The sequence below is a fragment of the Larus michahellis genome, unplaced genomic scaffold, assembly GCF_964199755.1.
Source record: "Larus michahellis unplaced genomic scaffold, bLarMic1.1 SCAFFOLD_325, whole genome shotgun sequence".
In the NCBI taxonomy this organism is placed as follows: domain Eukaryota; kingdom Metazoa; phylum Chordata; class Aves; order Charadriiformes; family Laridae; genus Larus; species Larus michahellis.
In genome coordinates, this window is record NW_027436339.1 from 55,358 (window position 1) to 65,975 (window position 10,618).

At 58.6% G+C, this 10,618-nt stretch overlaps 1 protein-coding gene across 3 annotated transcripts; it reads left to right on the forward strand.

Annotated features, from left to right (window-relative positions):
* The first annotated feature begins 373 nt into the window (after positions 1 to 373).
* Positions 374 to 9,062, forward strand: LOC141737232 (guanylate-binding protein 1-like). 3 transcript variants are annotated; one of them, XM_074571881.1, is made up of 12 exons: positions 374 to 465; positions 2,206 to 2,300; positions 3,180 to 3,403; positions 3,480 to 3,607; positions 4,038 to 4,147; positions 4,463 to 4,665; positions 4,778 to 5,020; positions 5,317 to 5,597; positions 6,174 to 6,386; positions 6,511 to 6,604; positions 6,740 to 6,933; positions 7,085 to 9,062. In XM_074571881.1, exons 3-12 carry the CDS (start codon positions 3,211 to 3,213, stop codon positions 7,259 to 7,261), a joined length of 1,836 nt encoding a protein of 611 aa, XP_074427982.1. In that variant the 5' UTR covers positions 374 to 465; positions 2,206 to 2,300; positions 3,180 to 3,210; the 3' UTR covers positions 7,262 to 9,062. The 3 variants fall into 3 exon arrangements, with proteins under 3 accessions (XP_074427982.1, XP_074427980.1, XP_074427981.1); XM_074571879.1 differs by having other exon boundaries at positions 376 to 465; positions 3,192 to 3,403; XM_074571880.1 differs by lacking the exons at positions 374 to 465; positions 2,206 to 2,300; positions 3,480 to 3,607 and having other exon boundaries at positions 3,369 to 3,403.
* Positions 9,063 to 10,618: the final 1,556 nt, after the last annotated feature.

Here is a 10,618-nt window from a genome sequence, read left to right on the forward strand (position 1 = left end):
GATACCGAGCACGGGGCAGACGGGATGGAATACCCCTGTTGGTCAATTTTGGGTCGCCTGTCCTGATGGGGAATCCAAAGGGAAACCTCTTCCCATATGTCCCCACCCTTCCCCACTAGATAAGGCCACGCTCAGCAGGAAAAAGCGGTGGGGTCGAGGAAGAAGGGGGTCGGGGGATGTCTCCCAAGGTGGGTGCAGCTCTGAAACGGCCAGGGCAGCTGGGAGGAGGTGAGGGTTTGCTGTGGCGTTGTTTGTGTTTCGTTGTTGTTCCTTCACTTATTAAACCATCTCTGTCTTGCCTGCTCGGAGTGTTTGTTCTGAGCTGATGGCTTTCACTTTCGCCTCTGACTCATTTCCTTTCCCGGAACAGGAGGGGAGGTGCAGGCCCAGGGCACAGGACAAAGGCGGGCAGGAGCCAGGCTGCAGCAAAGCTCTTGCAGCCCAGGGCAGGCGACGAAGACGACGGTGAGTCCCTTCCCCTGATGCCTCCTCCCCACCCCGTGCAAGCAGCCCTGGACGCTGGGGCTGCAGAATGGCTCCTGCTGACCCCAGCAAGTGACAGGGACCCCAGCAAGTGACAGGGACCCCAGCAAGTGACGGGGACGCCACCGGGTGGGAGGAGGACGAGGTCCAAAGGTCTGCTTGGGCTCTTTGATCCTGCTGACCCCAGCAAGAGACAGGGACCCCAACAAGAGACAGGGACTCCAGCAAGTGACAGGGACCCCAGCAAGAGACGGGGACCCCAACAAGGGACAGAGATGCCAGCGGGTGGGAGGAGGACAAGGTCCGAAGGTCTGCTTGGGCTCTTTGATCCTGCTGACCCCAGCAAGAGACAGGGACCCCAGCAAGTGACGGGGACCCCAACAAGAGACAGGGACCCCAACAAGGGACAGGGACGCCAGCGGGGGGGAGGAGGACGAGGTCCAAAGGTCTGCTCAGGCTCTGGGATGGAGCAAGGGGAATGGGTGTCTGGGAGCAGGCGTTCATCCCCCCATGGCTTTGCATGCAAGTTAGGACTCGCCCAGGCTCGCACCCTGTGCCCTAAGCTCTCCTCTCCTCCCCGCTGTGCCCGTGACAGGAGGGGCAGCCTCTTGTCCCCCAGTGTCAATCCCCTTGATGCTCCTGGAAGAGGGCAGGGCTTGTGAGGTCCTCAGAGAGGAGTCAAAGCCCAGGAGTGGGCAGTGTCCGTGGAGCTCGCCATTGCCAGAGCGAGTCCCAGGGCATCCGGGAGGTTGTAGTGGGGCAGGTTCTGGGTCTGTGCATGGGCTGAGCCCTTTTGCTGCCTCCATGTCCATGGGGTTGACTGGAGCCTGGGAGGGGCTGGTGATGGCGTTGGCTGGTGGTGGTTTAACCTCAGGTGGCAACTAAGCCCCACGCAGCCCCTCGCTCACTCGCAAACTCATGGGATGGGGGAGAGAGTCAGCAGTGAGACAACCCCTAGGTTAAGATGAAAATAGGCAAAGCAAAAGCTGTGTGTGCCAGGAGAGCAAAACAGTCGGGTGGAGGTCAGGTGTCCCAGCTGTGTCCCCTCCCAACTTCTTGTTCACCCTGTGCTGGTCTTGGCTGGGATGGAGTTGATTTTCTTCCTTGTAGTCTGCATGTGGCTGTGCTTTGGACTGTGCTGAAAGCAGCGTTGATAACATGGGGGTGTTTTCTCTATTGCTGAGCGGCGCTTACACAGAGTAAGGGCCTTTTCTGCTGCTCACACCACCCCACCAGTGAGTGGTCTGGGGGTGGGCAAGAGGTTGGGTGAGGACATGGCCAGGACCTTCAAAAATCATCTAGTCCGAACCCCCGCCGTGAGCAGGGACATCTTGCACTCGATCAGGTTGTTCACAGCCCCTTCCAACCGGACCTTGAGCACTTGCAACGGTGGGTCATGCACAACTTCCATGGGGAATCCACAGGTCCTCTGGGAAACCTCTTCCCATATCTCCCCACCCTTCCCCACTAGATAAGGCCACGCTCAGCAGGAAAAAGTGGTGGGGTCGAGGAAGAAGGGGGTCGGGGGATGTCTCCCAAGGTGGGTGCAGCTCTGAAATGGCCCGGGCAGCTGGGAGGAGGTGAGGGTTTGCTGTGGCGTTGTTTGTTTTTCGTTGTTGTTCCTTCACTTATTAAACCATCTCTGTCTTGCCTGCTCGGAGTGTTTGTTCTGAGCTGATGGCTTTCACTTTCGCCTCTGACTCACTTCTTTTCCCGGAACAGGAGGGGAGGTGCAGGCCCAGGGCACAGGACAAAGGCGGGCAGGAGCCAGGCTGCAGCAAAGCTCTTGCAGCCCAGGGCAGGCGACGAAGACGACGGTGAGTCCCTTCCCCTGATGCCTCCTCCCCACCCCGTGCAAGCAGCCCTGGACGCTGGGGCTGCGGAATGGCTCCTGCTGACCCCAGCAAGGGACAGGGACCCCAGCAAGGGACAGGGACGCCAGCAAGTGACGGGGACACCAGCGGGCGGGAGGAGGACGAGGTCCAAAGGTCTGCTTGGGCTCTTTGATCCTGCTGACCCCAGCAAGAGACGGGGACCTCAGCAAAAAACAGGGGCCCCGGCAAGAGACGGGGACCCCAGCAAGTGACAGGGACCCCAGGGCATCAGTGAGGAACCCATGGGAGGAGGAAAGGAGAGATGGGTGCCTTGCATGGGCCAGCAGCACGCACGTCCCTGTGAGAGGCACAGTGGAGGGTGAGAGGGGCTTCGATGGGGTTCGGCGTAAGAAATTAATGACAAAATTCTTGGGGTGCTCCCCTCAGCTTCAGCCTCGCCACCTGACCTCTCCTTTCCTTGGGGCTGGTGTGACTCTCCAGTCGTTCCTCTCGCCCTCGAGCCCTGCCTGGGGCCATCGCTACGTCCCACCCCCATTTTTGCACGTTTCTCCGCTCAGCAAACTTCAAAGCGGTGCTCAGGATGTAGCGCAGAGCCGGGCTTTCCGAAATGCAGCTGTTTCTGTTGGGATAAACGGGAAGGGGCTGTGCACCTCGTCTAAGGGCCATCGTTGTCTTCACGGCAGCGCTTGCAATGGGGAAAAAAGAGGAGGCGGGTGGAAGGAATTTGATGCAAAGCACGATTTGCTTGGAAAAATGAAGTAGGATGATAACGACTGTCCCCGTTTGGACTGTGGGGTGTCCCCACCGTGTTAACCGTGGACTGTGGGGTGTCCCCACCGTGTTAACCGTCCCGTCTTGCAGTCTCCTCTCCAGGCTGTGTTTGCCCTCAGCGATGGCATCTGAAATCCACATGCCGGAGCCCCTGTGCCTCATTGAGAACACCTGGACGAAGGGGCTGGTGGTCCAGCAGGAGGCCCTGCAGGTGCTGTCAGGGATCACCCAGCCCGTGGTGGTGGTGGCCATCACAGGGCTGTACCGCACTGGCAAGTCCTACCTCATGAACAGGCTGGCTTGTCAGAGGAGAGGTGAGAGAGGTCCCGGCCCCGGATGCCCAACGTACCTGTATCGAACGCTGTTGAGACCCTTGCGACCTCCCCACAGGTTTCTCCTTGGGCAGTGGTGTGCAGTCCCACACCAGGGGTATCTGGATGTGGTGTGTACCTCACCCGTGCAAGCCTGGACACACTCTGGTGCTGCTGGACACGGAAGGGCTGGGTGATGTGGAGAAGGTGTGGAAGAAGCGGCCGCCGCCTTTGCGCATTCCCAGCACTTTGTCACCAGCCATGGTGACCAGAGGCCGGGGGGGTTCCCACCACCTGTGGTGGCTTCAGCCAGCGTGCTGGGAAGAGCCAGAGGCCATGGGGAAGGAGGCTGGGGCAGGCAAGGTGCCAAACTCCTCTGCTTTTCTGGGAAAGAGCAGCAGAACAGGACAGAGGAGCTCAGGGAGCACTTTGCTAGAGGTGTGTGGGACCCTGAGAGTTAAGAGCTGAGGATAAGCCCAGCTCGAGAAGGAGGTGGTGATGGCATGGGGGTGGGTCTCTCCAAGACCTGGTCTTGCCGTGGCCCGTCGGTAAGGAGCATTGAGGGTCTGGGCATGTGGGGCTTTGCCCCCAAGACTTAGGGGGTCTTGTTGATAAGAGCCAAGGGTTCTTCCTCCAGGGCGACATGGAGAACGACACGTGGATCTTCGTGCTGACCGTGCTGCTCTCCAGCACCCTGATCTACAACAGCAAAGGCACCATTGACCAGCAAGCCGTGGACCAGCTGCAGTATCCTTGGTGGGACAGCAGCAGGAGGGGTGCCCTCCTCTCCCTGAGTGGTGGGCAAGGGTTTGACAAATCCTAGTTCCTCAAAGAGCCAAAGGACCTTCTGGTGGTGCCCAGTGCTGTGCTTTGAGTCCTTAGGAGTGCCACGTGGTGGACCTCCAGGCTGAGGGGTTTTCTCCCTCTTCCTTCCGGCGGTTCCCGGCTGATCTCTGTCCCCGCAGAGTCTCCTCTCTTGCCCGTGAAGTGCTGAGCGGTTGCAGGGTGGCGATGCCCCTGCATTCAGAGCTGAGGTCCCTGTTTCCTTAGCCAGCTCCCTAGCTATGTGATGAAGCTGACTGAGCAGGTCAAGTTGAAAGCAGCACCCGTGCAGAGCGAAGATGAACTGGAGGATTCAGAAAACGTTGCCCCCATCTTCCCGACTTTTGTGTGGACGGTCCGGGACTTCACACTGCAGCTGGAGGTGGATGGGAAGGAAATCTCTGAGGACGAATACTTGGAGAATGCACTCAAGTTAAAGGCTGGTAAGGGAATGGTGCTGTGCTGCTGGAGACGTCCAACCCCAGCAGCATTTCAGTGTAAGTCAACAACAGCCCAAGCCCCGGTGAACTTGCTCCGTGTGCTCCTACCCCACAGGTAGAAAACCGAAGACCCAACGCTACAACCAGCCCCGGGAATGCATCCGCCAGTTCTTTCGGGATCGCAAGTGCTTTGTTTTTTGCCAGCCGGCCCCCAGCAGGGACCTGGTTCGCTTGGAGGAGCTTCAGGACGATGAGATCGATTGTGATTTCCGGCAGCAGGTGGAGAAATTCTGCAGCCACATCTGGGAAACGTCTCCACCTAAGACCATCCCTTGCGGCCGCACCATAACAGGGACCCGTGAGTGCTGCTGTGCAGAGGGTTGGATGGCCAGCACCTCTTGGCTCTGCCTCTGGGGAAGGATCAAATGCCCAGCCAAATGGTGGAGGTGGGGAAAGGGAGAGGTTTTCTGCTGGCTGCTGTCCCTGCCTGTGGATCTGGAGCCGCTGGATGCTGTAGACGGGGTGGGAAAGAGGAAAGGAAGTTCAGGAAGGCTGTGGCAGGCAGGCAGCAGGGATATGGCAGGAGCCAGCGGCGAGCGGGAGCCGGTGTTTTGTTCAGGCTGCAGATCTCTCATCTTTGGTCCTCCTTGGCAGTGCTGGGGAAACTGGCAGAGAGCTACGTGGAGACCATCCAGAGCGGGGAAGTGCCATGCCCGGTGAGGGCGGTGCTCGCCCTGGCAAAGACTGTAAATGCAGCGGCAGTGAAAGAGGCTGTGACGTTGTACCAGGACCTGATGGAGCGGCGGGTGAAGCTGCCGACGGAGACGGTTCAGGAGCTACTGGACCTGCACACCCAGTGCGAGCGGGAGACGCTGGAGCTGTTCCAGAAACAGGCGTTCCAGGAGGAGATCTGCTCTTTCCTGGCAGATCTTACAGTAGGTGGTCCCCAGCCCAGCCAGGATTCCCCCAGGGACGCCACCATCCCCTTAGCTTTGGGGAAATAGCATGGTCCTGGGGGGAGGGGGTCTCCTGCCTCCTGCCAGAGGACACTGCTGTGCCCTCTGCAGAGCAGACTCGGTCCCAAGGCCCGCTCTCACGTTCTGCAGGCTGTCAGTTGTCCTGCTGCACCACCTCTTCTCCCTAGGTTCAAAAGCCGTGCTGCAAAGGGGACGAGGCTCAGCCCTGCCTGCTCTCTTGCCCCAGCCCAGATGTGTCTCTGCCCTGGCTGGAAGCCTGTAGCCTTCCACGCTTCCCCTCTCCTGCCGACTAATTCTTGTCCCTGTCTTTTGTGAAGCCCGTGGTCCCTGGCGTGCTCTCTGCTCCTGGGCACCTTGGTCCAGAGATGTTCCTGAGCGCAGAATGGCCTCCCCCCGTGTCTCCTCCTGGCCGATTACCCCACGGACTGGCGATCCCAGTTTCCATGTCAACAGGGCTTGATTTTTGCCCGGCGTGAGAGCGGTGGCCGCAGCTCAGCCTGGGCTGATTCCTTCCCTCTGCCCCTTTCCGGACAGTGCCAGGTGGAGGCAATCAAGGACAAGTTCTGCAGGGACAACGAGCAGGCGTCCCGTGAGAAGTGCGAGGCCGCGCTCAGGGACCTCTTCCAGGACTTGGACAGAAAAATCACCGATGGTGTCTACAACGTGCTGGGGGGTCACCAGCTGTTCAAAGGAGACCGGCAGGCGCTGTTGGAGAAATATGGGGAACTGCCTGGCAAGGGGGTGATGGTAGGAACAAGAGCAGCTCCCCTGCCGGGAAGAGGCTCCACGTCCCATCCCCTTCCCCCACGTAACCGTTTCCCCCCAGCTGCTGTTTCTGCCCTTGACTCCTCTTCTACCTGTGCTCCTACAGGCTGATGCCGTCCTGCAGGAGTTCCTCCAACGCAGAGAGGCTCTGGACAGGTTCCTAGAACTCACCCTGGCGGAGAAGGACAAGGAGCTGAAAGGTAACTTGTGGGCAGGAGAAATGTCACTGCCTGTAGACGGCCAAGCTTGGCAAGGGGGGGCACACAAGGGCACTTTTTGGGGGTTTGGTGGGCTCAGCTCCTGCCTTTGCAACACCTCTCTTTCTCCGTCCCCAGATGCGCAAGAGCAGTATGAGAGAGCTCAGCAGGAGTGGGATGCCCGGTGGAAGCAGGAGGCTGAAGACAAGCAGAAGCTGCAGGACAAGTTGCACAGCACCGAAGAAGAGGTGGCTCGTCTGAGAAAGAAGCTGGAGGATCAGCCTAAGAAGTGGCGGGAGGAGCACCCGAAGACCAGCAAACGTAAATCGAAGGTACGAAGTGGGAGGGTGCAGGTGCCACGACGTGGCTAGTAGGCAGGAATGGCGAAGGGGTCCCAGCTGGGTCCCTCCCGTTGATTCTTGGCTCTGTGCCGCTCCCGCAGCACGCACCGTGCCCTTGCTGACAATCTGACTCTCTTCACAGGAAGAGAGCGGCTGTTCCAGTGGTGGCTCCGGTTGGAGTGGTGGCCCCAGTGGGAGTGGTGGCCCCGGTGGGAGTGGACATGGCAATAATAATTCCAACTGGGAGAACATCGTGATACCGGCGCTGTTAGTTGCGGCGTGTGTGGCGTTTGTGGTATTCCGCGTTAAGTTACTCTGAAGATTTTCTTTAAAACCCCTCTAGCAACAAGGGCAGAAAGGAGCGTAGTGTCCCCGCATAGAATTCCATTTAAATTTTTAAAGCTTTTCCCTCAAGATGCTTGCCACGGAGTGCGGAAGTGACCGCCACGTCTGCTTGTACCGCGCTATCTGCTGTGTTCATGTATGTCTCCTCCAGGAGAAGATGTTCTCCTCTTCCCTCCCGGAGCACCTGGTCTCTCACTCCATCTGAAGGCACAGGGAACGTCTAAAGCCGGGGTGGCCCGGGGCACAGAAAGGCCGACAGGCAGGTCTGGGAGCATTTTTCCAGGCTCAGAACACGTCACGGAGGAACGTAGCACACCTCGTGTAGAGACCTCCTCACCAGGGCTACGGGAAACATGACCAGCGAGGTTTATGCCCGCTGGCTGATATCCCAAGGTCGCACTTTCTGCAGCTGTGGGAAGTAGCACGGAGGTTGTGAGTAAACCAGGAATCCACGCGGTGAGCGCGACCCGGTTTGCTTGGCGTCAGTCCCGGGTGGAGTGACCCAGAAGGAGTGAGCCCGCGACCCAGGGAACGGCAGGTGAAAGACATCCTCTGCAACGGAGCTTTTCCCACCCAAGGCTCTTCTCTCTTCGAAGCCGTGAGGAAGTTTTGCCCGTGACGATGTCCTGCTCTCCGCTCGCTCGCCCCGTCTCCACGCTGCTCCCTCTTCCCCTCTCTTCACACCAGGAGATCCCCAAGTGCCCCTTCCCGAGGGTGTCTGGGGTGATACAGCAGGAGATCATAGAGTCATAGAGTCATAGATCGGTTCGGGTTGGAAGGGACCTTAAAGGCCACCTAGTTCCACCCCCCCCTGCACTGGGCAGGGACAACTTCCACTTGATCAGGTGGCTCCAAGCCCCATCCAGCCTGGCCTTCAACACATCCAGGCATGGGGCACCCACAACTTCTCCGGGTAACCCGTGACCGCGTCTCGCCACCCTCCTCGTGAAGAATTTCTTCCTAATACCTAACCTGAATCTACCCTGTTTCAGTCTAAAACCGTTACTCCTCGTCCTAATCACCACGCTCCCTGATGAAGAGTCCCTCCCCATCTTTCCCGCCGGCCCCCTTTACGTACTAGAAGGCCGCTCTAAGGTCTCCACGGAGCCTTGTCTTCTCCAGGTTGAACGACCCCCAACTCTCTCAGCCCGTCTACGCCATGGAGGCGCTTCGAACATCTGTTCCTCTTCGTGGCCCTCCTCTGGACTTGAAAACTTTCATGTCAATTGTTTCTGTCCCCTCCGAGGGAGGCTGCTGCTGGGCAGCAGACCATGCAGGACCACCTGGTACCTTTGGAGCTTCAAGGCCTCGATCAGGGGTCATAGGGCTGTAGAGGGTTCATGGGAGGTGGGTGTCCCTTTGTACCCGTGTTGGCTGGGACGGAGTTAGTGTTCTCCTTCGACGTCGTTCCGTGTCTCGGATTTGCTGGCGACTGAACGCTGCCAGCACGGCGTCAAGACCTTTTCTGTCTCTCACCCGCGGGCGAGTAGGCTGGGGGTGGGCAAGAAGTTGGGAGGGGACAGAGCCGGGACAGCTCAGAGCGATATCCCGGACCATCCGACCCTGCGCTCAAGCAATAAAAGCCGGGGGAAAGAGGGAGGGAAGGAGGGAGGGGGGACGTTTGGAGTCACGGCGTTCGTCTTCCAAAGCCACCCTTACGCATGATGGAGCCCTGCCTTCCCGGAGGTGGCTGAACGCCCGCCTGCCGACGGGGAGCAGTGAAGGAATCCCTTATTTTTGCTTTTGCTACGCCTATTAAACTGTCTTTATCTCGACCGATGCGTTTGTCTTGCTTTTACCCTTCCCGTCCTCTCCTCCATCCGCCATCGGCGTGGGGCTCAGCTGCCGCCCGGGGATCAGCCCACGTCACTCATGGGCGAAGGGAATTACATTTTCCGCCGCACCGGGAGAAGAAGCAGGGACGCCAACGTGAAGGCGTAGAGGTTTTTGGGTTCTTTATGGACAGAGGGGCTGCTGCGAAGGCAGTTACCCCAGCGGCGCTCGCCCCACAAACGCCTTCCCTGCTGCGTGGGCACTCCACAACCCTGCAGGGGAGGTCCTCGGGTGAGAGAGGAAGGTCTGCAGGTGACAGAGGGAGGTCTGCGGAGCACTGACCCTGCTCGGCCAGCAAGGTCCTGGGGAACCTCCCGGGGACAAAGCCCGGGCTCTGCTCCTCCACCTGCTGTTGTGCCGGGGCTGTTTTCCCTGCCGAGCCCTCACACCGTGAGACCCCGTCTCCCTTCATTCATAGAATCATAGAATCGTACGGGCCTGCAGCATTTCGAGTTCCAAGTTTATTCGTGAACGGCTGCTGGGTCAGAGCACGCCCTCTTTGCAGCCCGCAACGCCTGTGCGTGACATCACGGCGACACAGGCAAAAGGCCACGGCAGGAGGATGGCGACATTCTCACAACCGTGACATCCTTTGCACATCCGAGAGAAGCCAACGGGATTGGAAGAGTCTTAAACATCTCAGGGGCGCAGTTGTAAGGTCAGCTGTCTCGCTAAGGGAGGCTCAGCGAGCTGGATTTGTTCCGTCGGAAGAAAAGGCGACTTTGGGGAGACCACAGAAGAGCCTTCCCACCCCTTTCAGGAGGTAACTGGAAGAGTCGGGCTCTTCACCACAGTACGTGATGGGAGGATGAGGGCCAATGACCAATGTTTCCCAGAGAGCTGGTGCCATCTCCATCTTTGGAGGTTTTGAGGCTGAAAATGAATGAAATCCTGCGCAAGCTGGTGCAACCTGATGGCTGACCCTGCTGTGGGGCGGACAATTGGGCTAGAGACCTCCTGAGGTCCCTTCCAGTGTTGTCATCCACTACAGGGCTTTTCCCTGGTGATGGTAGGGAAAGCGCTCAGGTTCCCGTGGCCGTGGAAACAACGCAGACCTAAGTATGGTCAGATCAACAGCAGTTTTGTGTCCCACCCCAGTCAGTCTTTCTCAGGTGAAGGGCTGCTTGGCAGATGCCCCCACACAGCCACGATCTTATCCTTGGATTCACCTTGGATTTCCTTTTTCCCCTCTTTTGTCCCTCCCAAGTTGGTGCGATTTCCCTCCCAACCTGGGCCACAGGATAACACGACAGACCAGGATGTAGCATGATCTGACATGAAAGAAAAGGTGGAGAGCGACAGACCAGAACACGATAGCGTGCCCGCTCCCCGTAGCTCCTACGGTTTGAAGGAAATAACCGTAACGGATCACTCCTGACAACTTATGGATGGCGGCCACAGAGGGGGTAATACCAGGATGCCAAGATCTAGCAAGTTCTGGGCTTGCTTAACCAGTGGGAAGTACAGGGATATCCCGTTGTCCGAGCTGGGCCAGAGC

Bases quoted from the DNA above. Each gene is read 5' to 3' on its own strand.
- LOC141737232 (XM_074571881.1), top strand. From the start codon at position 3,211: ATGGCATCTGAAATCCACATGCCGGAGCCCCTGTGCCTCATTGAGAAC. The intron at 3,404-3,479 runs GTGAGAGAGGTC...ACCTCCCCACAG, and splicing joins GCTGGCTTGTCAGAGGAGAG to GTTTCTCCTTGGGCAGTGGT. The intron at 4,148-4,462 runs GTATCCTTGGTG...CCAGCTCCCTAG, and splicing joins CAAGCCGTGGACCAGCTGCA to CTATGTGATGAAGCTGACTG.